This window comes from Ambystoma mexicanum, chromosome 2p, assembly GCF_040938575.1.
Source record: "Ambystoma mexicanum isolate Mex_15411 chromosome 2p, UKY_AmexF1_1, whole genome shotgun sequence".
NCBI lineage: Eukaryota > Metazoa > Chordata > Amphibia > Caudata > Ambystomatidae > Ambystoma > Ambystoma mexicanum.
Genome location: NC_090923.1, coordinates 1,418,260,475 through 1,418,288,451, shown reverse-complemented (window position 1 = coordinate 1,418,288,451; position 27,977 = coordinate 1,418,260,475). Strand labels below are relative to the sequence as shown.

At 48.2% G+C, this 27,977-nt stretch overlaps 1 protein-coding gene across 1 annotated transcript in view; it reads right to left on the bottom strand.

Moving 5' to 3' along the window:
• LOC138567897 (SCO-spondin-like) overlaps positions 1-27,977 on the bottom strand; it is a 1,036,222-nt gene that overhangs the window by 611,967 nt on the left and 396,278 nt on the right. The window contains exons 41-42 of the mRNA XM_069646396.1: positions 14,972-15,190; positions 1,344-1,471 (exon numbers count right to left, since the gene is read on the bottom strand). Coding sequence (XP_069502497.1) covers positions 1,344-1,471; positions 14,972-15,190 — 347 coding nt within the window. The remainder of the gene's footprint in view (positions 1-1,343; positions 1,472-14,971; positions 15,191-27,977) is intronic.

Genomic DNA, 27,977 nt, shown 5'->3' with positions numbered 1-27,977 from the left:
AGTTTCCGGAAAAATTCCAGAGGTTAGGCAGGTATGCCCGCAGCTCCAAAGCGGGGTCCAGTAACATGTGCCCCATGGAAGGCAGGATAGGGAGAGGGGGCAGGGCAGTGACTGCCAACAGCACAGCCAAGGGCAGGGGAAAAGCAAAGGCACACCACCTCTCCCCATGCCCCTCGGACTCCAGGAGCCAGGCAGGATGAGCGGCAAGGGGACAGCAACACCTGGGACAGCCACCAAGGAAGTGCTAAGCACCCCAGGGCATGGCAGGCAGGAAACACCAGCCAACAACAAAGGAAGCACCTCAGGGTGCAAAATGCCATTGGCGCCAGCTGGCCGGGGGGGGGGGCTGGACACAGCCCCCACACAGGCAGACAAAGCCCAGGGCCAGCCCCTGGCACAATACAAGGAGCTGCATTTGCAGGAAACATGCACAAATCTGTCAGCATGTTTTCTATTATAATTATAATTGTTTTGTTTATTATCACATAATGATGTGCAATAAAAGCCCACAGCCTTTTTATTGCCAACACTCAATCAATGTTTCATGTAGTATATGGGGGGGATATTAGGTTTCAGCTGTGTACCTTGGGGTCCACCGGTTATGATAACCTTCGTGAATCACTGGCCACTTGGGAAGTTATGGCCAGGAATGCCCATAGAATAAGAATATACAAAGCTCTCAGTTTTACTGCAGCTGAAACATCTAAGTGAACACCTGGTGTTGATCATTCTGGATCTTATCAGGCTTTACGGCTCATTAGCGCCCGGCACAGGGTCGCAGCCAATCAGCCCCCTCCAACTCTGGGCGCGAATGGAGAGTGAAACCCCATGTTTGGAGCGGGACGCTGGCTCCGCTGTACCATGGGCGCCATTGCCTCCATTTTACTCCCACCCCCTCTGCGGTCCACTCTCGTCCTCCCACTGCACACCACGCCACCCCACCGCCGCATTTACCTTCCCCGCCAAGCCGCGGCAATCTTCACTATCACTCACGACCGCACCGAGGGGCTTACACTGTATGTACCCCTTCTTCAAAAGGCATGTTTTACTTTTTTTTAACCATAATTGCTATCAACCCCCTAGGCACCAGACAGGGGTGCTAATGGTCTTAAAATCTGCGCAAGGCCCTTGCTTAACTAGGAGCTACTTTGGTTGGGACTGGCGGGCCACCAATACCCAAAGCCACCCATGAACGTGAGTGCAAATGCTGCATGGAAATGAGACTCCATTCTTTTAAGGGCACATACATCTACCCCTTGAACATAGATGGGGTCAAGAATGTAGATACGGTCAAGTGTGGGCCAAATGATGACAGGTGATCTGTCCATGAGAGAGACATGTACCTTGGGTTGAGGTTCGGTGCCCAGTGAAAGGTCACGGTAGTCGTGCCACCTTTCCCCATCGATGCTGAACTGCAGGCGGAAACTGGAGACGTAGGCATCGGAGGAGCCAGCTCCCTGCAAAACAATACCTGGGCAGGTGGAGGAGAATGAAACACAACCAATCACAACACAGCATGAAAGGCTCTGAACAAAGGCCGTCTAAGAATTGGGGAGTCATATGTATTAAATGAAACTGGTTGGTAGGCAAAAACATTGTCAGTTACAATAATTAAAAAATGAACACATTTTTAAAATACCCAATCAGAACAAAGCATGATTTAAAATGTCAATCCATTTATAGTCAAGCAGAACTACATGCACTCCAAAGTTACAGGTATCCTTTACTTGTTGGATGTTGGAGATACCTTATTGTGCTTGCACATAACCAAACGCAGACCTTAATTAATTACATAATGTATTCAACCCCCAGATGTTAGCCAACTGCTTGCTTTACCCATCAGAACCCACCCAAGGCAGGAAGGGCAAATAGACTGCCAATTCAGGACTTTATTCACTCATCTTTTGTAGCATGCTTACTACCCAAGCCCGGTCTCTAAGTGGCAACTGGGATTCGAAGCTGCCCTGCTGTGCATAATCTTGCTTCCAGGGAATCACGTTGCCCCTGAGCTATCCTCCTGCCCCTTACACAGAGAGAGAGAGAGAGAGAGAGAGAGAGAGAGAGAGAGAGAGAGAGAGAGAGAGAGAGAGAGAGAGAGAGAGAGAGAGAGAGAGAGAGAGAGAGAGAGAGAGAGAGAGAGAGAGAACTTGAAGAATAGACTTGCAGCAAACAGCTCTGCTGCAGAGATTGTATGCACCCTTTTCACTGAAGTTAATTAAAGACACTTCTAAGGACAGAAGAACATACATTTTGAGATATAGTTGGATTGAGGAAAATTGCAGAATAAAACATAGCTTAAATGGAATCCCTTAAAAAAAAAAATCTATGCATGCAGCCAGAGCTTGCCCGAGGCATGGGCAGCCTGTGCTATCGCTTCGGGCCCCGTCCTCAAAATCGAACATACGCACGCGGAGTTTGCGCTCACCTGGGCTTTTTTTGAAGTTTTGTAATTAAATGAATGATGGGAGATCAACCTCAGAAAATGTGTGGGGCTAATCTGCACACATTTTCCTCTGCTCACTGCACAACAAACACATAGTTATGTGTACTCTGGGGGGACACAACCCACATGTGCAGTCCTCGCTGTCACATTTAGCTGGAATGTGAAAGCCATGGATACATCAAAGCATCTCTGAAGGGGGAAGGCAACACAATCCTCAGACCATAGCCAGCTTAACTAAAATATCTAAGTCTCAATTGATCCGCCCTCTCTATTGTCTAAGTTCTGCTGGTGGCAGTGCATACTGATGAGAGTTAATTGAAACAAGCCTGCGATAGGCCAAATTGCAGAACTGACAAAAGGGATACGAAACCCCAACCCCTCTTTGATATGCAATGTGTCAAGTTGAAGCTAGCTCTCACCCCCCTGTATGAAGGGCAGCGAATGGCATGTCTGGGACAACTGTTTACAGTATGTGAATTGATGGAGACAGAACATCTGTTCTTGCCTCAAACTTCAAGGGAGACCTGCACTTTGATCAGGAGCCACAGACAGCTCCATTAAACAGAGAAACACTTTGATCCACAACAGACAGGAAGATAGGTGGGACTTAGTAGTACATGTTGTCATCCCTTACCTTTCCTGTTGCAAAGCACTCTGGTTATGACCTCACGCATAACAGAAGGTTGTTGGTGGGGGACACAGGGCTGGTTCCTTAAGGTAGGCGTAGCCTGCACCAATCACTGGGGCACATTTGGCTTTAAAAGAGGGTTGAGCCTATTTTGGCAGATCATCCAACGATTTCAAAAAGAGTAAGTAGAGGGACTCATTTGGACCCTGGCTGAAGGTACAGTCTACCTTACAGCTTCCACCACTGAAGGTAGGCCAGGATTTTCAAGAGGGGAGCAAGATCCCTCGCCTAAACATCTCCCAGGGAACAGAGGGATATATTCCGGACTCAAAGGACCCGTCCAGCTTCTCCAGAACCGGTACCCAGCCAGTAAACAGCGTGCCCTAATAGATTCTGCCACCAAGCTTCCTAAGTGGGAAGTGGCAGAGAGTCTCTGAACAAAGGACAAGCCCATTGACTGCAAACACTTTCCTCAGCTTTGGGCCATCTGCCTTAAAGGATGACACGAGCCCTGCGAAGAAGCTAGGAGGAGTGCCACAACAAGCATCAACCAGCGTCTGTCTTTTAAGGAAAATGTCCAGACAGTCGAGCCCTCGAACCGTGCCTGGCTACACCACTGACTGTTGTCATGCTGCAGTCACTAAAACGGTCTGAGACGCCTCGACCTGCATTCCAGATCCGCCAACCAGTACAGAGACAACAATTCTTGCCCCTGAGCCACCGTGTAGGCCAGCCTGCAGTTGTCCGTCCAGTCTCCCTTGCTGAACTGCCTGCCGTCTGATATCCGCAGCTGTCTCCCATCTTGAACTCTACCGCAGGAGCTGCAAAGCATCCTGGAACTGACTTAACGCTGTCAAGCATAAAGATCATCTCAAGCACCAGGTACATTGTGGTTATGTCCCCCTGGTTCTTCTCCAAAGGCCCCTAGTAACATTTACGACTCGGTGCTGAAATTAAAATAACCTTGAAGAGTTAAGACTGATTGTTTTACCGACTACACTTCTGTCAGTATCCAGAGTGCATCCCTTTCCTTCGTGAAACTGTCTGTCCTCTGTCTTCCTTTACAGGGTGGGTTGTATTTTGTAGTGTATTAGAACTGTTTGTTGTAATAATAATAAAGTACATATTTGTATACAACCTTGACTGGACACTCCCTTTAATCATTGGGTAATAATTGTATTTTTTCTGTGTTGCAACTAACCAATGATCCACGACCTTGCAGAGATAAACCTGCCGTTCCATCCACGTTACCAAAATTGGACAAGGGGGTTTATAATTTAATTGTGTTTCCAATCTGTTTGGATCCCTTCTGGTGTACTAGAGGTGTGGGGCTGATTGATGGTTTAGAAACCGATATTCATCCCTGGACCATTGGTGCCCCGGAAGTTGATTTGTCACACCCGCAGCTACCTGCTGCCGTGAGTATAAGAAGTAACAAGGGTTAGGGTGCTTCCAGTCACAGGGCTTTTTTGTGCCTGTTTTAGCGATGCCGTGCTGTCAGCTCCCAAACCCCCGTGATGCGCTTCTAGAGACAAATACTCCCGCCCACCTCCCCAATAGCCCATCAGACCCGTGGGGAATTAAAGTTAGGGCTTATCATGCTCTTTTTTTTAAAAGTAATGGTCCATTTAAGAACCTTTGTTTTGGACCTGAGGACCTGCTCTCAAACCTTGACTCTAATACCCCTCATGTTCTCATCTTGCTCGAGCTCTCTTCTGCCTTTGACACTGTTAACCACACCATCCTGCTCAACCGTCTCTGTGATAACCTGGGTATCACTGGTCAAGCTCTGGCGTGGCTGTCCTCCTTCCTCTCCAATCGACCCTCCCAGGTCCAACTGGGTTCCTTCCTCTCTGACATCTTTTTCTCTACCTGTGGTATCCCCCAGGGATCTAACCTCTCCCCCTGGCTGTTCAATCAGTATCTTGCACTTCTTGCTCACTGCATAGCCGTTCTCTGTCCCAACTTTCAGTGCTACGCAGATGATACCCAGCTCATTTTCAGGCTATCCTCGGCCTTCTCTTCCACTTCCCTCATCTTTGACTGTCTTTCTGCTATCCAGAAATGGTGTGCCGCCAACGACCTCTGCCTTAATGCCAGTAAGACTGAGATTCTACTTATCGGCACACCCACTCCCTCCTTCCCTGCAGCTCTCTGGCCGGCCTCCCTTGGCCCTCTTCCTGCTCCTATCTGCATGGCAAAAAACCTCGGGGTCATCTTCGACTCCACACTCTTCTTCTCTCCTCACATCTCTGACGTTTCTAAGAAGTCACACTACCAGCTACACCTCCTCAGAGGTATCCTTTCTTTTCTCTCCTTCCCCCAGAAGCTCACAGTCTCCAGAGCTCTGGTTCTCTCTAGGCTGGACTACTGTAACAGCCTCTATCTAAATCTTCCTGCCTCTACTCTCCGCCCTTTGCAACTCATCCAGAACAGGACTGCGAGACTTGTCCTTGGCCTCAAGCGCAGGGACCGTATCTCTCCAGGACTGAAATCACTACACTGGCTCCCAGTGGCTGCAAGGATTAAGTTCAAAACCCTCTGCATTGTCCACAAGGCCTTCTGGGGCCTTGGGCCAAAATACCTGCAACTCTCTCTTCCTAAATATCTACCTTCTCGAGCCCTTCGCTCATCCACCTCCAACTACCTCAGGGTCAGCCGCTTCTCCAAGCAACGAGCTGGTGGTAGATCTCTCGCCGCAGCAGGGGCCTCCCTCTGGAACAGCCTTCCTGCCTCCCTGAAACTTGAGGAGAACCATCTCCGGTTCCAGAAGCACCTCAAAACCTTCCTCTTTACCTCTGCTTTCTCTCCCTCTCTCCCCTGCTAAAATCACTGAACCTGCACTAAATCTGCAACTGGGCCACTCACCGATCTCATGTCCTGGCCCAGCCACTCTTCCCTGCACTGCCTACCTGCACTACGGGACTGTCTCTGTATCCTACAGCCCCTTCTCCCGGCACTTACCTTGCACTTGCCACCAGCTGGCCCTATTATTTATCTTGTATTCGACTAACCATGTACTGCACTTTCCTTGCACTTGCCACCAGCTGGCCCTATTATTTATCTTGTATTCTACTAACCATGTACAGCACTTTTCCCCCTCTCCCCTTCCCCTTGCACTTTTCCCAGTCCCCTCTACCCTTGCACTTGCGCGATCTGAATGACACCTGGCCTAGTAGGATCGTTGTCTGTCTCCCTTTGTTCCCCCCCCCTGCCTTGTCGCGCCTTGAAACACTTGTGTATAGGCGCGTTACAAATGCCATATCATATCAAAAGGGGTTGAAAAAGGGCATTTTATTCTGAAAGCACCTACAGAAAAACTAGTTGTTGCCCAAATCTGTCTTTTTTTAAGCCAATTTAAATATATTGACAAAAAAAAGTTGTGCATATATCCACACTTGGTGTGTTAAATACATATATTGTTTGGGGGGGGGATGTCAGATTTCACTTGCATCATATAAGGCATGCCTTTGTCAAACGATGCAAAAGGTTACCATTTCACATTATCTGTTGGTATGATTAAGTCTTGAATGACAACCAACAAGCCTTTTTAAAATAATTTTGTGAAATTGCATTCAGGTATTTGTAGTCTTCAAGATGGGGTAAAAATCACACAACATGTGCACTCTATTTGTTTAACATATTTCTATAAGGATTCCTATATTGCTGGAGTACTTTAATTATGATGTGTGTACTTTTCAAGGCTGATTTATAAATCAGGGTATTGTTGAAAGTCAAACGTTGTGGTGAGCCAGGGGAAAGGATCAGAGGGCAAATTTGTTGCAGTGATTTACTAGGTCCATGGATGTGGGAAGAGAGGTTGCTGGACTGAACATTTTCTACCTGGCCTTGTGCGGATTTTTTGGGGTACAAGTTGAGATTACATGCGGGTTGACAGTGTCTGCCCCTTTTTTAACAGTGCCAACTCCATCCCCTTTGGGTGTTTTTGAGGCCAGCGTGCAAAAAAGCTTGTTTGCTCAAGTTCTCGCCCACCAGGATTTGAATGCACAAAACGACATGAAAGTTTCTTAAAAGTACACGTCTTGTATTGGTATTTTTCTTTCCATGGCATATTTCAATATAGATCTTTGGGTTAAAAGGTGCACACCTTTTAAACTTTGCCAACAGTGTGCTTGGAAAATCTCCTCTAGCTGTTTTTTTCCAGATATTGATGATTAATTTTGTGAAGGACAATGCTCATTTCTATTTTGAATTGCCTTCTATTAGGAAAGGCCAGTTGAATTAAACGTGCGTATTTCACTTTAGGATACATTCAGTTCCCGTGTGTATGTTAATGATTCCCCACACTTTTTTCTGGACTTGAGCCCTACTGATGACATTTGAAGACCTGCGGAATTGCTTATTCTGACTGCTTCAGCACCTTTCCGGTAAATAGGCTTTTTTACGTTTGGATCATCCTGCCGCAAAAGCACTTTGCCCGTCTGGCCCAGGACCAATCCCTGCCCTTACATCCTTGGAACATCAGGTATTTTTGGGTTACTTATCAGTAATCTTCATTACTCTTTGTCCTGCTCTTCCTCATCATAGTACTTCTTTCTTTTGAGGTACCCGTCTCTACAAATGATTCAGCTCAGCGGTCGGCTACTCCAAAATAATCCTCACTCCTCATATTGCTACCACCATAATATTAACAGTTAGAAATCAGATACTGGACGTCAGTTTATTTGATCCCCACGGATATTAATGACTAATTTTGTAACATTATTTTCTGTGATGCAAATAAAGGGGCCCCACACACTTTTTGCCGCCCAGGGCCCCGCAAATCCTAGGCCTGCATGCACCCAACTATTTGTCTCCCAGCGATGTGTTGAAATATATTATGAAGACTGGGTTAGAAGACCTCACCTTTGGATCAGAGATTGTGGAAAGAACGCTGTTCTGTGAGTGTATAATAGGTAAGAAAAGGGTGCGTAAACTTCCATTTTACGCACATCACGATGATTGTCTGTGTATATGCAGAGGTCGGGGGAAATGGCCGCAGTAAGTAGGGGTGCAAGAACAAGAGAATATGCTTTACCCTACTCTTGGAGGCTGCTGTGTTGACAGCAACATCATTTAGGGGGCGCTACATGTATTCAACTGGCCTTAACATTGCAAACATAGCTTGCCCAAACTCCTTAAGTATCATGGCCATGTGAAAGGTGGAACTGAAACTGTTGCCGGTAAGTAGCAAAAAAAATAACAAGATTGTTTTTAAATGTTTTCAGATATTTGGAAGTTAATGAATGCAAAAGGTTTTAGAAAGTAATTGACTATATCCCTTGCACAGCCATGTTGTTTGTGCTGTCGAAATATAAATACTTCCTTATGTCCTCGTTCCAGTCCTTACTATCTTAAGGTGGGTCACTCTCGCCAGACAGGTTCCCCGCAGCAAGGCTATACCTAAGAATACATGATAACTCTGAAGCGTTGGAAGGGCCATGCGCAGCACCCACAATTCTACCTATTTCTGTCTGTATCAAAGACAGGATCCGTCCTGTGACCCCGGCATGACCTCAGTGGAAGACCTGGCCACTTCAGGCACTTTCAATAATAATAACCGGTCTTTTATAGCTTTAATCCAAAGCACTTTACACAGGACATTGTATAACAAGTATGCCTACCCAGTTCAAATTGGTACTCACTTTATCAACCTCAGAATCATGAATGGCAGAGTCTACCTTACTCTGATTCAACCCCGGGACCTGCAGATCCCACACAAATCTCCCCAGCAAGTGCCTAATCTGCTGCGTTATTTTACCTTCTACGCAGTCCAGAGCTGCTGGCCGTGGTGCAGGAGAGGAAACAGTGACAATGCCACTGAAAGGTGTTTCTGGAGGGAGTGACAGATTCATCTTTCAGGTAGGAAGCCCGTTTCAAGGGAATGAAAATCTTGGCCAGAGATGTATCCAGGCGCTCAATAGACGTCTCCTGAAAACTTAAGGCAGCAAGCAACGTGCCCTTGATAGAAATAGGAGGACAGCGCTTTCACTGGAAAAGGCCCCCCTCTTTTACTGATAGATGATCTGGTAGTCTCATTGGACAGGTCCGGGGCATGTTTGCCCGTGAGGATCTTCTCAGGCGTTGCAGAAGGATCACGGTCGCTGCAGATGCACCTCAGGTCTTTCAGGTATTAGAGGACCATGTTGTGCATCCAAGAGGCTCCAATTGTCTGACCCCATGATGGATGTCCTCTTGACTAACATGTATAGGATCCACCAGATCTTTTTTTAAGATTGCTTAAAAATGAAAATCCCTGATTTCCCATGCAAATATTTCCATTAATTGGGTCACTTTAGAGTTAGAGTAGACTAGCGTTGTGAGAGAGGACTGATTTTCATTTTAAAGACATTCTGATAAGCACCTTTAAAATCTTCTTTGGTTGGCTAGGGCAAATACCTCTTTATACTAAAATAGGCTTTATTTCCTTTGATAATAATACGCTTTATGAAGCACTACCTCTTGTCCTCCATTTACCACAGTGCCTATTTCATATTAACTATATTGCTCATTCTCAGATTTAATGGTGAAAATATTCCCCTCCCATGTTCTCCAATCCCCCAAGCACCCACCCACCTCACTTACCAACACCCTTCGCTCACACCAATTCCCCATCACAACTTACACTAACACACCTCTCACTCTGCCAGTCATGTGCATACTCATGCGATCTGTCACACTGCAATGTCACAACTTGCACTTCCCAGTCCATACCCAACTCCCCACCATGCTAACACACCTTACACCTGAGTTCCTCCTGCAGTCTACACACCTTCTGCATATTACACCCTTTCTCCCATTCTATCAAACTCTTCCCCATCCTTTCTCCAATCTGCAGGTAACTGCCTCTTTATGGCCAACTGCTACCACTCTGCAATGTGACCCACTGTTCCTCCTTCAGCCCACTCACTCTCTGCTTTCTGTTCACCACCCCACCTCTGGCCCACCGAACCCTCTCTGCTTTCCTACCCACTGTTTTAAAAATGTAGATTTTGGACCAGATGCTCAGAAAACAGGGCATCTAAAAAGCGAGCAGAGGAGGCGCTGTTTTAGATGCTGCATTTTCGGAAATGCGCAGGTCACCTTAGTTTCAAAGGTGTCCTGCGCATTTCCAGGGGGCTGAGCTGTAGCACAGATGATGCACTCGCCAGTCGCCTTGAATAGTGTCGGGAGTGCTCCAACGACACTAACGTTCGACATGCTCCCGCACCTACTTGGGTGCTGGGAGCGCATTTCACTATGATGGGCTATAAAATGTGATTTAAAAAAACACATTTCTATTCCTGTTTGAGGAATAGAAATGCAAGTGAGACAGCAGCGGTTTATACATCTGCTGTCACACATAAAGAAAGACTCTGTCATGCACTGCGCACCTCTGGTGCCGATTTCAAACAGGTGCATGTGGTTGCCTTCATTTTCTGCGCACTTAAAATCGCATCCTGTTTGTGAATTTGAGATGCACTTTTAAATGTGCAGAAACGCCGTCCTGATTTGTGTAAATGCACAAAGACGTGAAGAAGGGCATCTGAATGGACACATGTAAGATGTATCTATTCCGATGTCCTTTGTGAATTGGGCTGCTCCTTTTTTTTGGCGCAAGAGATGAGATGCGTCAGTGCATCTCATCACTTGCACCAAAACAAGTTTGAGAACTGAACTTTGGGCCCGATTCATGGAATTTATTCTGCAACAAATAGGAACTTTGCGTGCCAAACCATGCACGAAACCCTGTTTGTCATGGAATCGACTGCACAGGACTTTTACGTACTCTGCAGGGACTTCACGCAGGCTCGGCACGTCTGTGCTCGAGACACCTCGCAGAGCGTGGGTGTGGGCATGGCCTGTGCATAGACCGGACTAGGGGGCATAACTCGCAAAATGGGGAAGAACAAGGGAAAATGTGTGCATTGCGAAAGACGGCCCGCCCGTGGTGATCGCACTCCCACAACTGCGCAGGTAAAATCGTATTCATGGATCTGACCGGAAAACCTCACATCGGAGAAATGACCATGCAAAGCTCTCGATGTAACCACCACCCAAAGGCAGGCATACAGATACTTGCGCATAGGATTCACTGCGCAGAGGTAAGATCGCCTGTTGGATATGGGGTGCCTGCACACAGTCAGGGTTCTGATAGAAGTCAGGGGTGTGTGTAAGCAGTATAGCGCAGTGCAGGAACAGCTTACCGGGGTTCACAAGCATGTTTACCGGGCAATGACTACTTTTACGATATGTGGTACGCATGTTGTGGGGTGCTGGGAATAGTTACAAGGGACCCCAGTCAATGTTGCTGGGGTGCTGCCTTGTTTGCGGGGGACCACAAGCAGGATTACAAGCGTGAATGGGTTTGCACCTGAGGACCGGGCACTGGTTGGTGGCTGTATCTGCTTCACGGGGGCGTGTCGGGGGGTTTCCAGCTCCGACGTGCGTAAAGGCTTACTTTGCGTGGACAATTCCATGAATACGTGGATCATGCAGAAAAACGTATGCGTGCAGGCTCATGCAGAGTCGTTCTTGGCACACAGGCTTTGCAGTATCTAGGCACACTTTTCCAAGAATCGTGCCTGTGAAGAGGAAGGACCTCTAGCTCACAACAACCGGCAGCCGGTTAACGAGAGCGGTCACGAGTCAGTACCCAAATGCGGTCGCGGTCGCAAATTGCTTGAACGAGACCACCAGAGATGCAACCCTGGCCGAGACTCGGGAAGGAACGGCGTCCGCGGTTCAGAAATTGACCGCATGTTAGAACTTGACAAGGAAGCAAACGGCAGCCGCGGTGCGGAATCCGACCGCGGATCACACTTATACAACGTGTCAGATGAAACCGATAAGAAACACAGCACACCCAATACGGCCACACGGACTTGGAGTTGGTCGGATAGCACGGACCCCGACCATGAGGCAGCAATAATACCCGCTCCCCGGGCCTGTTACTTACTGCACTCACCTGAAGTTTTTCCCAGCAACAGTCAGAACCAGACAGGAGGGACATGGGAGAGTGTAGCGGAGCAACCCTCGACCAGAGAGAAAGGGTGCGGGGCTTCGGGGAATATTTATAGACGTGACAACAAAGATGCCTCTGATTGGTTGATTAGTGTTTTGTCCCTATATAAGAATGAAACTGACAAAGGACTATGTGTGTTTCTTCCACGCTCTTTCAGAACATTCGACCTGAGGGAGAGAGAGTCACACCAGAGAGGCTCTGGGCCTATGAAGATTGAAAGGAGGAATTTGAAGACTCATCCATACCGAAGAAGACTGAACTAGTTTTTTTGTTTTTCTCTCTTTCACCTGAATAAAGGATTTTAGTTTTCTTCATCCCTGCCTTCCTGCCTCATCATTACAGTGCCATTTGTGTGGGCTGATTCATGGAATTTGTTGCGTGTACAATCAGGGATCTGCACGCCATTCTGCACGCCAAGACCCATTCGTCAATTCATGGAATCGACAGCGCTGGGCTTTTCCTGGACTTGCGTGCAGTTTGCGCAGGCTTGGCATGTCTCTGCGAGCCGTCAAGCACCTTGCGCGATACACCATCCAGAGCGTGGCTTGTGAGTGGGCGTTCTGAATGACGGCCTGCAGGCAATCCTCGCACCCCCACAATTGCACCAAACGATACATATTCATGTAACCACCATTGCAACATAGTAATGGGCACTCAATCCCTCTATCTCTACGCCGAAGACAAGCATAAGTACACTTGCACATAGGAAACACAGCACGGAGGTGGGTTTGCATGTCAGATATAGGGGTGCGTGTACACAACCAGGGTTCTGATCTAACTTAGAGGTGTGCGTACGCAGTCTAGCAGGGTGCAGGAACGGTTTACGGAGGTTTGCATGCAGATTTTATGTGTTTTTTACAGAGTTACGATTTTTCATACGCATGTTTTCGGGGTGCCGGCAACAGTTACGGGGTACCTTGCGCAGGGTCCCCGAGATGGAAGCCTGCTTGCAGGGGACCCCATGCACTGTTTAAAGGGTGTGTGTATTCACGCTTGGGGGAGCACGCAAAGGCAGCTGTTCTGACTGTTTCCGCTTTGCGTTGGGCCATGTCGGGGGCGTTCTGGCCGTGACTTGCGAATCCAGTTTCTTTGCGCAGTGGATTCCACAAATACGCAGAGCGCAAATTTTTTATTTTGCACACAGGCTCGTGAAGTGTCCCTCACATCGCGCGGCCCTTGTGGGATTGCTGCACGCATTTCCATGAATCGGCCTTTTGTCTTTTGTTTTTTTTAAATAGCTAATTTCTCTGTTGCTCATGCAAAAACGAATGTTTTTGGTATTTTTAAAAAAGAAAGAGCTAATTTTGCTGGTGTTGTTTGTGTGTTCTTTTTGTAAAAAAAGGCTATTTTTGCTGCATTTTGCACCATTGTAGTACACTGAAGGGCCTACCTGGTAGTCGTAAACATGGTGATGGTATTGTATTTTCAATCAATGTTTCTGGGGCTCCCCCTTTCCCACCCTCCACTCCCTGCCGAGATTTGGACTTTTGCAAACCCATTTGCTGCTTTGTCTTCCATTGTGTTCTCAGTCTTGAAAACACAAAAGGCAGAATACTTTTACTGGTTGTCTTATTTAACCATTGACTTTTGTATTCTTTTAGACAAAGAAATCAATTGCTCTGGGGATTTTAGGCATGACATTATTTTGACTTCCCCAAATATTGATTGCCTTCCAAAATTGTAGGCATGTATTTTTTATGGCACCTCTCTAAAGAAGTTGCTTGGAACTCTGCATATCAGCCGTATAAACAGCCAACAACATATCATACATAGAAGCGGCAGTGAGAGAGTCCCTCTCAGGAAAATGCACGCTGTGCAATGTGCAGGCTTTCAATACGAAAGACTGTATACTGTAGTGTCATAATTTACTAAGTGGTAAGTTCCTTTGTGTTAGGTTTCATCTGTGGGAGGGGACAATAGACAGGTGGGGGTTTAGGGGGGGAGGGGTGTGTGTGTGTGTGTGTGTGTGTGTGTGTGTGTGTGCGTGTGTGTGTGTGTTATGAAATGGGTGGTAGGAGGGGAAGTTATCAAGGGGCCATATTAAAAGAATTTTTTTTAAAAATACAATGAAAACTGCCACCAAGTAACTCACCACTATGTAGTTTTGGGGTATTGAGACCAAATACTGAAGCACAGAAGTCCGCCAAGCCACACGCCTCGCCGCACACTGCACACAAGAGTGGCTGGGCAATAAGAGGGAAGTCACAGGAGTGGAGATCAGGTAAGTGTGTATGTGTGTTTGTATGTGTGTCTATGTGTGTGTGTCTGTGGTGGGGCATGGGCGCAATGTTTGTGGTGTTGAAGGGTTGGGGAGGGGGAGCGAAGAAAAACTATTGCATTTGAGTACAGACAGGGAGAAATGGCATATGAGGAGGGACACAAAGGTTGTAGGTGTTGTTTGGTAATTTGGCCACCCATTGACTGGCCATCGCCATGCTAATCCCTATGGCCATTCCCACCCAGGTCTTGCCCCTCCCAAAACTTTGGGCTTGGTTTATTCAAGCCTTACCATCAAACATTGCTTGCCAGTGCTTTTTCAAAGCAGCCTTCTGAGAGTTAATGACTTAATTGGAGCCGTAAACATGCTACTGGTGTAAATAAAACATCTTAACCAGGTCTGCCTTGATCCACTCGATTTATAAGCACTAATCATGTCTTTCAGTGAAGTCCTGTCATAAACAAGTATTGGCAAAGCCAACAGTTTGGCTTGTGTTTTAGTATATGGCATTTGCCAGGCCCTGCTATTAGATGCTCAGGTGCTCGTATCATTTTGCACCCACTACCATCAAAGGCCAGTTAATAGAATATGGCAAAACCCCAAACATTTGCCATTGCCAATGCTTGCTAGTAATATTCTCGTCCATACACCATAATTAGTTGAGCACATGCCACGTACCAGTGATATTCCGAGCTTCCTGGAGATCGATCTGCATATAGGGGGGGCTGGAGCGCAGTTCGTGGTACTCCTCCGCCCGAGGGCTCCAGCCCTGGAGGTCTGTCCCCTGCACCTTGTGGTTGAGGCGCCCCGCGTGTGCTGGATGCTCCGGCTGCTGAGATGAGGCAGTGAAACTGCTGTCCGGTAAGGATGTGATTCGGATGGGAGTGTAACACTGGTCTGTCGAATACAAAGCAACAGATGAAGGTCAAGAGTAGCAAGAACGCAGAGGAAGGAAGGAAGGAAGGAAGGAAGGAAGGAAGGAAGGAAGGAAGGAAGGAAGGAAGGAAGGAAGGAAGGAAGGAAGGAAGGAAGGAAGGAAGGAAGGAAGGAAGGAAGGAAGGAAGGAAGGAAGGAAGGAAGGAAGGAAGGAAGGAAGGAAGGAAGGAAGGAAGGAAGGAAGGAAGGAAGGAAGGAAGGAAGGAAGGAAGGAAGGAAGGAAGGGTTCAATAGAAGAGAAGAAACTCTGCTTTTCCTATATACGTCTACACATCTTTCCTCTATAATATTTGGAACAATTTTCAAACAAAATCACAAAAAGCAGCCCCTAAATTAAAGCTTCAATTCATAACTTTCATAACCGTAGATATATAATAAACCTGGGTTTGGATCTGAGTCATCAGGAAGGTTGCCGGGTCTCTCTTATTCTGAACTAAGATATAACCCTGCATGTGTGGTTTGAACATGGATGCAATCCTTACCAAGGGGTCACTTGGATCTGAAAGACAATCAGCGAAGGCAGTATTTCTGGCTCTGATTCAGTGCATAGTAACCATCATCTTGACCCAGGCCATCTCTTGCAGCCACAGCTCCACCATTCAGATTGGTTTTGTGCTTTCCACCCAGGGCCGGCCTTAGGGCAGGGCGGGCCGGGTGAATGCCCGGGGCGCCATGCCACCCCAGGATGCCATAAACCCCCTACCATGCCAGCTCGGGGCAGTCTTTCAAGGGCTCCCCCCAGCTGGCGTACTGGAAAAAGGCGTGGCAGGTGCCCTTTTTTAATTAAATGCGGCAGTGGTGGCGGGGCGCATTTAATAACAATAGGATGCTGAATTAACTCCCCGCTCTGACGCGGGAATGAGGCGGTTTTCATTGGAATAGCATGCATTATCATGAGGACCCGATTCCAGTGATTAACTCCCTGCCAGGCGCTGGAGCGGGGAGTTAGAAAAAAATGTGGCGCTCCTGCTCCCCCAACCCCCGCGGAGAGGGGCGGGCACCAAATCTGCACAGGGCGCTGCTGCCACTAAGGCCGACACTGTTCCACCTCTTTTGGCACTGTAGGTCACACCACATTACCTAACAAATGTAGGGCCCGATTCTGAGCTCGTGCTAAATGCGACATTCCCTCACCCAGATCCTTTCACCTGTGTTCTGCGGCAGGTGGGAGAAGTGGAGGAGAGATGTCGTGGCAGAAGGCAAGAAATAACATGTCAAATCTGTGCAGATGAAGGGCTGATGGCCCGAATGCAAACTTCAAAAGAAACGTTTCTACAGCACAAAAAGTGTCATAGGCTGCCATCTTGTGGCCATTTAGTGTAATAACCTTTTTAAGTAGTCATTTGATAAAAACGTCGTTCTTTTGTGCAAAACCTAATACTTAAGTAGTGATGCCGCCTCTTTTCTATCCCAACGGCACCTTGTACTTTTAACACGTATAATTTATAGGTGCAAATCGAGTCTTTGATGAGCAGAATAAACACGCTCTCGCTGCTCAGCGTTTGGCGTGGTCACCTGGACAGTTGCCAAGCCATAATCTGAGGGTGTGGCTTTGAGAACAAAAGTGGCGGATTGTGTTGCATAACATAGAGGGACTCCACACAGCTACCTTTCGATGTACACACCAGAGGAGACAGAACTAGGTCTCAGTCCACCTCTACTTATCTAACCATCTTTCTTTTAGCGAATATAAAGAGATGGAAGGCTCAAAATTCACAAAAATAGATCATGTATTTATTCTTTTACCATAAATCAATTTGTACATGGACCATTTCGAAACCACCAATGTCTATGCACGTGACAATCCATACCGGGAAAATATAAAAGCCTGGTACCGCTACATCGACGGCATCTTTGTGGTGTGGCGGGGCACAATTGAGGAGTTAGGGGCTTTTAACATATGGCTCAATGCTAGAGAAGTCTCGATAAAATTCACAAGTGAATCTAACAGCGAAAGAATTGCCTTTTTGGACTTATTGATCTATCGCAGGCCTGACAACAAGGTGGCAACCAGTCTTTACAAAAAACCCACCCAAAAGAACACGCTACTGCAATTCAATAGTTACCATCCGCAAGCACTGAGAGAGAACTTACCCTTTGGTCAGTTCCTCCGCATTCGACGGAATTGCACCGACAAAGTAGACTTTAAAAACCAAAGTCAGGCATTGAAACAGAATCTGAAGGTGAGGGGATATCCACCCCACATCATCAGAAGATCATACAAAAAAGCATCAAATATTTCGAGAGCTGAATGTTTATCTAAACAAACCAAAACCACGTTACATAAAATCACTTGTGTGTCTACTTTTACTCCCATTAGTAATAATCTAAGAAAGACGAAATTAACTAATTGGAAATTGATCAACATCGAAGACTTCAATCTCCCCCCCCTTGTTTTGCCTTCAAGCGGCAAACTAATATCGGAGACAAACTTGCCCTCACCTATCCACAGCCAAAGATAAGTGCAAATAAACAGCTCACACTGTGGCATATACCACCAGTGATAGGTCACTTTAGGTGGGGAAAATGCACCGTGTGCAAGTTTACTGACAATCTTAAAACCATTGAGTTAAAAGGGAGAACCTGGAAGCTAAATGTATTTAGCAACCGCGCCACTAAATGGGTCATTTATTGCATTAAATGCCCATGTGGGCTGGTATATATTGGTAAAACCAAACGACCAGTACGGACTAGGATTGGTGAACACCGCTGTTGCATCAAAAACAACACTGCAGATAAACCGCTTGTGGAACACTATAAGAAAGCCAAACACTCACATGATGACATCTTCTGGTGTGTACTACCAAAAATGGACAACCATCCGCGCGGTGGCAACCGCAATCTAAAATGGAGCAAAAGTGGATATATAATTTAGATTCAGTTAAACATGGCTTGAATCTATATATCGAATGGCGCCTCTTTTTACGTAAATAACTAGATAGTTCCATCATAGTTTTGAAATAAGAGTACATGATAAATTTGACTGTGCCCGAATAATATAACCAGACTGATAATAGTCTCAGACTCCTGAGATTTCATCTGCTTTTGAATTATATATGGCTCCACCTTTGAAATAAACACACGCTTTCCATTTTGTTTTGTTTTTATTTGGCATCCAATATCAAATGCATATATTGCATTGGATAGCATCATGTAATCCCTGTAAGATGGCTGTCCGAAAGGGACACAATGAGGCTTGTGTTGACGAGCTAGTCTCGCCCACACCATGTGACCACCCACACAGCGTAATCGCTACGTGCAATGTCAATTGTTCTATCAACAACGCCGGCATTCGCACTCCTCGATGCGCGGCGGTGTTCCTGTAGAAACTACATCCCTTCGAGTGTTGCAAGCTAAAAGAAATACAACAGTAAGTGATTCAATAGTCGCAAATTGTTCACCCCCACGTTTGCGGAAGGAAAATAAATCCTGTTCGTGCACCCGGCCGTGTCTTTTTTCTGTTCACAGCGTGGCTTCCACGTATTTTGCGTGCCCGCGAACAATACTGATAAAAGCTTGTCCAGAGAGAGCACTTCACAGACGTGCTACAGCGGCCGTACTAGGTAGGCCACATCATTTATGTACCTGCCTTCCTGCTCAAATAATATACAGCTTGACACCATCTTTCTAACTAGATGCACATGTTTATGTGCTTTGTCATCCTTATCCAGATATTGAAAAACATATTTTTTTGGAAACACGGTTCTTCCAAGAAACATCGTGATATATACATATCGAATGTTGAATGAATATATGACCGAATGAGAAGCTAATAAGGTATGTTTTGAGTCTCCATACTGTTTAGCTAATGTATAGAATATACAATCAGCAAGTGATATCCATCAAATATGATTATGGAAAAAGTTGGGCTTTTAAATGAACAAAGGCAAATACACAAGACTCAATTATACTGCATGGTATTAAGTTGTATGAAATTGCAAGAGAAAACCTGCATAACCATTTAAACCAGCACAATAGAATAAAATGCAAGAAATTATATGATGCCCACCTAAACAGCTCGAGAGGCTGAAAATATGGCCTCACCCACTCTATGACAATAAGTATTGTAAATAATGACAGGTTCGCGCTTCTATATATTTATATGTATTTTTTCTATTCTTATAGTTGTGAAAGACAAATCTGCAATAGTACTTGTAATATTCAGTATCCTCCAAGATGAGGGTTTGATGTGTCCTGAGGAAAGCCTTACATACACGACTAAACAGTTCGAGAACAAGGGATACTCGTGTTGCAAATTAAATATTAAGGCTGGAAACAGATCTACTCATGTCGACACGACTCAGTTGGGGACTGTCTATTTAAGCAAACATGAATGGGCTATTTTAAAGTCACCCATGTGCTACTAACATCATTCATTTTATAATGAACTCTGTGATGAATGAAAATTGCTAAATAATTGTCTTTTTTTAAAATATGTTTTACGTTGTTGAGATTTGCAGAGGTGACCAAATGGTCTGTTTTATGATTTATGATAAAAGAATAAATACATGATCTATTTTTGTGAAATTTGAGCCTTCCATCTCTTTATATTTTCTAAAAGAAAGATGGTTAGATAAGTAGATGTGGACTGAGACCTAGTTCTGTCTCCTCTGGTGTGTACATCGAAAGGCAGCTGCGTGGCATCCCTCTGTGTTCTGCTATATTTGAGTCCTCTTCCCACAAGCCCCTCATAAAAAAGAGGACATACATTGCATCAGTGCGCTCAATGATTTTTTGCACGGATTGTGTTGCAATCCTCACTTTTGTATTGCAAATGAACCTGGTGCAGGAAGGACACTTTTCTATGTTTGCACGCCCCTCAGCAACAGGCCCCTGAGTGTCACTGAGATCATAGGTTCGTTCGTACTTGTGCTCAGTCCTCCTGGTCACACTTACAGTGACTCCCAGGCAGTGTTCAACCCACTTACATTGCCACTCTTGAAAGGGCACTCATGATAAGGGGCAGCAGGAAACGCGGCTCCGCAAGCACGCTGTCCTGAACAATGGATATTGCGTGCACAGTGGTGAAGGGCGCACACAAAAAGCTGCAGCTCTCGGTGGTAGGCAGCGAGGAATGAACAAGGGTACCCGCAGCATCCACAACTCCAAGGAACGAGCTGACTGGAGGTGAGCGGGGGATCGTGGGGGAGGCTAGGAATTACAAGGGTACCCGCAGCATCCACAACTCCAAGGAACGAGCTGACTGGAGGTGAGCAGGGGATCGTGGGGGGGCTAGGAATTACAAGGGTACCCGCAGCATCCACAACTCCAAGGAACGAGCTGACTGGAGGTGAGCGGGGGATCGTGGGGGGGGCTAGGAATTACAAGGGTACCCGCAGCATCCACAACTCCCAGAAACGAGCTGACTGGAGGTGAGCCGGGGGAGGGGCTAGGAATGCACAAGGGTACCCGCAGCATCCACAACTCCCAGAAACGAGCTGACTGGAGGTGAGCAGGTGGATCGTGGGGGGGGCTAGGAATTACAAGGGTACCCGCAGCATCCACAACTCCAAGGAACGAGCTGACTGGAGGTGAGCAGGGGATCGTGGGGGGGCTAGGAATTACAAGGGTACCCGCAGCATCCACAACTCCAAGGAACGAACTGACTGGAGGTGAGCGGGGGATCGTGGGGGGGGGGCTCAGAATTACAAGGGTACCCGCAGCATCCACAACTACCAGAAACGAGCTGACTGGAGGTGAGCCGGGGGGAGGGGCTAGGAATGCACAAGGGTACCCGCAGCATCCACAACTCCAAGGAACGAGCTGACTGGAGGTGAGCCGGGGGGAGGGGCTAGGAATGCACAAGGGTACCCGCAGCATCCACAACTCCAAGGAACGAGCTGACTGGAGGTGAGCCGGGGGGAGGGGCTAGGAATGCACAAGGGTACCCGCAGCATCCACAACTCCCAGAAACGAGCTGACTGGAGGTGAGCAGGGGGATCGTGGGGGGGGGCTAGGAATTACAAGGGTACCCGCAGCATCCACAACTCCCAGAAACGAGCTGACTGGAGGTGAGCGGGGGATCGTGGGGGGGCTAGGAATTACAAGGGTACCCGCAGCATCCACAACTCCCAGAAACGAGCTGACTGGAGGTGAGCCGGGGGGAGGGGCTAGGAATGCACAAGGGTACCCGCAGCATCCACAACTCCCAGAAACGAGCTGACTGGAGGTGAGCAGGGGGATCGTGGGGGGGGCTAGGAATTACAAGGGTACCCGCAGCATCCACAACTCCAAGGAACGAGCTGACTGGAGGTGAGCGGGGGATCGTGGGGGGGGTAGGAATTACAAGGGTACCCGCAGCATCCACAACTCCCAGAAACGAGCTGACTGGAGGTGAGCCGGGGGGAGGGGCTAGGAATGCACAAGGGTACCCGCAGTATCCACAACTCCCAGAAACGAGCTGACTGGAGGTGAGCAGGGGGATCGTGGGGGGGGCTAGGAATTACAAGGGTACCCGCAGCATCCACAACTCCAAGGAACGAGCTGACTGGAGGTGAGCGGGGGATCGTGGGGGGGGTAGGAATTACAAGGGTACCCGCAGCATCCACAACTCCAAGGAACGAACTGACTGGAGGTGAGCGGGGGATCGTGGGGGGGGGCTCGGAATTACAAGGGTACCCGCAGCATCCACAACTACCAGAAACGAGCTGACTGGAGGTGAGCCGGGGGGAGGGGCTAGGAATGCACAAGGGTACCCGCAGCATCCACAACTCCAAGGAACGAGCTGACTGGAGGTGAGCCGGGGGGAGGGGCTAGGAATGCACAAGGGTACCCGCAGCATCCACAACTCCAAGGAACGAGCTGACTGGAGGTGAGCCGGGGGGAGGGGCTAGGAATGCACAAGGGTACCCGCAGCATCCACAACTCCCAGAAACGAGCTGACTGGAGGTGAGCAGGGGGATCGTGGGGGGGGGGCTAGGAATAACAAGGGTACCCGCAGCATCCACAACTCCCAGAAACGAGCTGACTGGAGGTGAGCGGGGGATCGTGGGGGGGGCTAGGAATTACAAGGGTACCCGCAGCATCCACAACTCCCAGAAACGAGCTGACTGGAGGTGAGCCGGGGGGAGGGGCTAGGAATGCACAAGGGTACCCGCAGCATCCACAACTCCCAGAAACGAGCTGACTGGAGGTGAGCAGGGGGATCGTGGGGGGGGGCTAGGAATTACAAGGGTACCCGCAGCATCCACAACTCCAAGGAACGAGCTGACTGGAGGTGAGCGGGGGATCGTGGGGGGGGTAGGAATTACAAGGGTACCCGCAGCATCCACAACTCCCAGAAACGAGCTGACTGGAGGTGAGCCGGGGGGAGGGGCTAGGAATGCACAAGGGTACCCGCAGTATCCACAACTCCCAGAAACGAGCTGACTGGAGGTGAGCAGGGGGATCGTGGGGGGGGCTAGGAATTACAAGGGTACCCGCAGCATCCACAACTCCCAGAAACGAGCTGACTGGAGGTGAGCAGGGGGATCGTGGGGGGGCTAGGAATTACAAGGGTACCCGCAGCATCCACAACTCCAAGGAACGAACTGACTGGAGGTGAGCGGGGGATCGTGGGGGGGGGCTCGGAATTACAAGGGTACCCGCAGCATCCACAACTACCAGAAACGAGCTGACTGGAGGTGAGCCGGGGGGAGGGGCTAGGAATGCACAAGGGTACCCGCAGCATCCACAACTCCAAGGAACGAGCTGACTGGAGGTGAGCCGGGGGGAGGGGCTAGGAATGCACAAGGGTACCCGCAGCATCCACAACTCCAAGGAACGAGCTGACTGGAGGTGAGCCGGGGGGAGGGGGTAGGAATGCACAAGGGTACCCGCAGCATCCACAACTCCCAGAAACAAGCTGACTGGAGGTGAGCAGGGGGATCGTGGGGGGGGGGCTAGGAATTACAAGGGTACCCGCAGCATCCACAACTCCCAGAAACGAGCTGACTGGAGGTGAGCGGGGGACCGTGGGGGGGGCTAGGAATTACAAGGGTACCCGCAGCATCCACAACTCCCAGAAACGAGCTGACTGGAGGTGAGCCGGGGGGAGGGGCTAGGAATGCACAAGGGTACCCGCAACATCCACAACTCCCAGAAACGAGCTGACTGGAGGTGAGAAGGGGGATCGTGGGGGGGCTAGGAATTACAAGGGTACCCGCAGCATCCACAACTCCAAGGAACGAGCTGACTGGAGGTGAGCGGGGGATCGTGGGGGGGTAGGAATTACAAGGGTACCCGCAGCATCCACAACTCCCAGAAACGAGCTGACTGGAGGTGAGCCGGGGGGAGGGGCTAGGAATGCACAAGGGTACCCGCAGTATCCACAACTCCCAGAAACGAGCTGACTGGAGGTGAGCAGGGGGATCGTGGGGGGGGCTAGGAATTACAAGGGTACCCGCAGCATCCATAACTCCAAGGAACGAGCTGACTGGAGGTGAGCGGGGGATCGTGGGGGGGGCTAGGGATTACAAGGATACCCGCAGCATCCACAACTCCCAGAAATGAGCTGACTGGAGGTGAGCCGGGGGGAGGGGCTAGGAATGCACAAGGGTACCCGCAGCATCCACAACTCCCAGAAACGAGCTGACTGGAGGTGAGCAGGGGGATCGTGGGGGGGGCTAGGAATTACAAGGGTACCCGCGGCATCCACAGCTCTAAGGAACGAGCTGACTGGAGGTGAGCGGGGGATCGTGGGGGGGGCTAGGAAGTACAAGGGTACCCGCAGCATCCACAACTCCCAGAAACGAGCTGACTGGAGGTGAGCCGGGGGGAGGGGCTAGGAATGCACAAGGGTACCCGCAGCATCCACAACTCCCAGAAACGAGCTGACTGGAGGTGAGCAGGGGGATCGTGGGGGGGCTAGGAATTACAAGGGTACCCGCAGCATCCACAACTCCAAGGAACGAGCTGACTGGAGGTGAGCTGGGGGGAGGGGCTAGGAATGCACAAGGGTACCCGCAGTATCCACAACTCCCAGAAATGAGCTGACTGAAGGCCAGCAAAGGAGGGGGGGCTTAGGGGCTGAGGGTGCCATGAACATGTTGCAGTTTCTGGCCGTAATTGGGTTGACAGTTCAGGAGATAGTATTGGATGGGCCACCATACTTGAGTAGAGGTAGAGAGAGGACCGCAAGGGGGGAGGGAGACAGTGAACGGGGGCATTCTGCACTAATTACTGCAACAGTTACTGCTGCCCAAAATCTATTGCTAAACGTCCACCCCTCATCCTGCTTGGACTCTCCGCAAGGCCTTAAAACATGTCCATCTTTGCTACACGCACCGCATCGAATCTCCCCAAATCCTGGTTCATGAACTGCCGCTGACAATCCCACGGGATCCTGCTCTGGAGTCGTCTCCATTCGCTGCCCGGCCCCTTACCAGATCTGGATCATCGCGCACTAGAGCCCGTATCCGCCACCTCTTCCTTCAGATCCTTTGAAAAGCCCTTGCTGCAGGGACCGGATCCATCACCGCCCCCGGGTATGTCTTCAAGAAGAACACGAGATTTCACATCCTCCAATTGGACGATCTTCCACTTATACTGTAATCAATGACTTATCAATGCCTCCTTTCAGCTCTTGTACTCAACATGTGTGGCCAACATGTTCAAGCTCCATATGCAGGAACCCTATTATTTAAGCGGCTTGATTCTAGTTAGCAACCTATCTAGCAACGGTTCTATGTTCTTTCATCGACAGTTATTTTTACGACTTCCTTTTTTACAAGTACATAATTACGAAAAGGGTAATCGAAATGATTTTTTGGTGGGGGGGTTTCCCCCCAATGCCCCTCCACCTCCTATCTTTAACTATTGCCGACCCACTCAACCCCTTATCTGCCCTTTACTCCCCCACAATTTCGATGACCATTTTCATAATTCTGTAGTGGTAAAAAAGACAATCGTTAAAATGACTGTCGATGAAATGATAGTATACCCTAACAACCATTTGCTACCATAGGAATATTCTGCAGAGTTTCCTAATAACATGATTCAATCGGTACGACGTCATTTCATCGCCGGATGTTTTTTCGTGGGGTTTTTTACCGCAGATTTTTTTTTTTTAAATCATTGCATTTTTTGGGGGGATACAACAATTATGTAAATTGGGTGTGGGTGTACGGGAATATAAAATAAATTAAAGGGGATGGGGTGTTTGGGGGGTAACCACCCCAAAAATAAAAAATTTGATGAGTTTTTTCGAAAAAAAAATCTGCGGTAAAAAACCCTGCGAAAAAACATCCTGCGATAAAATGACATGGAACCAATTAAATCAATAAATTAAAAGGATGGAACAAGGTGCGCACCTTAAGGTAATGTTGCATCTGTCTGATACGTTGTCTCCTCTACAGATAAAATGTCCAACCAGCGGGCTGGGACCTCGGAATCCTTTTCTAGCTTATTGAATGGCACTAAGAAGCGCCATACATACACGCAATGGTGTGTGAGTGCATCGCGGCACCCAGCAAGACTGATGGTGACGCATGTGGTAAAGGTACCATCCGACCCGAGCCCAAAACATTATTTGGCTACTTCCTTCCTCAGGTGGACATAGAAGCATTCTAAGGCAACTGCAGGCGTGTCAGCGAGGGATAAAGATCTAATGTTGCGACTGGGTTCACCTGTTCTTCTAAAGGACAGTGGGCCTCATTACACGGATGGCGGTAAGGGTTTACCGGTACCGGTAAGGGTACCAGTGCCTTACTATGAGGTCCCTTTGTGGGACCCTACCTTAACGGCTGGTCGTTTACCAGCCGTTAAGGACTGGACCCGCAAAGGGACCTAGTAGGTAATTACGGTACCGCAATTTGCGGTACTGTAATTACCGCCTTCCCCATTCCCATTGAGCCCTATGCGGGCAGAAATGGGAATGGGGAAGTGCCATGGTGAATGGGGAATTACCGCCCCCACACTCCTTGGAATAGGGCGGTAATTCCGCCATTCACCATGGCAGACTCTGTAAAATACCGTCGGCAACCATGGCGCTAATAGCGCCATGGTTACCGCTGTCCGTGTAATGAGGCCCAGTGTCTCCTCTGAACATCCTTCATATGTTTAAAGACTCTCCAAGCAATGTCTAACAATGTAAAAAGAAGGTTCCATGAACGTGCCAAAAATTAATGAATCAATGATATACTTAATCGCAAACTTCCTAAACAGAACGTCTGCTATAGCTCTGGCGTCCAAGAAATAGTGCTTTGCAAATGTGCGCCTTGTGGATTTCTTAAATTAGCGCCCCTTTATGAGTAGCAAGCGTGCCTGCAAAACCGCTGGAGGAGCAAGGTGGCCCGATCCCCTTCAGTGAAGCCTTGTGCATTGAATCAAAGCATGACCTGATACATGTCCAAATCTACCCGCCAATGTTCTCCCTTTATCACAAAGGTCAAGAAAGTCACGTGTCCATGTCTGACGGGCTCGGGCTGCAGCGGTATTCTCAGATTGGATGTACTGGGTAATCCACGACTGCGAAAGACCCCAAACTGGGAAAGGGACTCACCTTAATGATGAGGCCAATTTTGGGGGCGTAGTGGGCAATGTACACGATAGCATGCCTTTACCGGAAATTATGCTTGGTCAAAACCAAGGGACATCTGAAAGACGGCTTAAGATAGCAAAAAAGGGCCATTCTCCTCCATAATGTGAAATTGACAATAGGTGGTCCCTGTAATGAATGTTGCTCATACTAGTCAAATGACAGGCTTTGTACTTCAAAAACCTCCAAGTAAACGAGATTGAGATGAGATGCTGCTCAAACGTGAAGCGTTCTGATCTTCCAGCTACATGCTGAATGCCCAAAAGGTAGACCAGTCCATTGAAATATCATCCTACAGGAACGTGCAATTTTAATCATGTGCTCTGTGCATTGCCATTTATTTAATTCTGCCCGAGACTCACACTCTTGGATCCAGAGATGAGTTTCACCCCCTTGCCCCTATTGCAGTTCAAACCCACACTAACATGTGCATGCTAAAATGATAAGCTACATGTGCTGTGCACGCTAAAATGATGAGCTACATGTGCACGCTAAAATGATGAGCTACATGTGCACGCTAAAATGATTAGCTGAAATGTGCAGTCACATCGCAAAAACTCTGAGCTCCTACAGCTACTCCTACACTCTGTCTCATTTTTCATTGTTTTTTTTATTAAATGCATTTAGCTTGCCTTTTACACTATACATGCATACCGTATAATGTATAAAATACATATGCGCACAACATAAACATGCACTATTATCTGTAAAGTAAAAAACTAAATTACATAAATAATAGAGGTCCACATATTTAATTTCATAATTCATAATAGTGAAAGTTATCAGAACAACATATTACATCAGAGATCACGCTGTTTCCTAACCATTGGCCCCTCGGCACATGTTCCACTTTCCTGGAGGCCTTTGTGCCACTGCTCGAGACTTCAGATGAGACACACTTGCACTATAAACTTCACTGTCGTAGGCCGCGGCTGCGCTTACCTCCAGCAGGTGGCAGCGGGTGGGTGCTGATCGGCGGGCTGGGCAACCAAGTGGTGGCTCTTGGTATTGCAGTCGGTCCAGGCATTGGCGCAGCAGTGACATTGACACCTAGCGGGAGGCAGAGAATCATTTCTTAAAGCTCATTAGGGTACATCACCCCCACATCCCAGAAACCCTCTATCAAGGACAGTGGGTCAGCAGATGAGTGCGTGAAAAGGCAACTAGGCACAGGCAGCCTTATGAAAGCACCAGAGAGAACATACAGTTAGTGCCGAAGAGAACAGTCGTCCA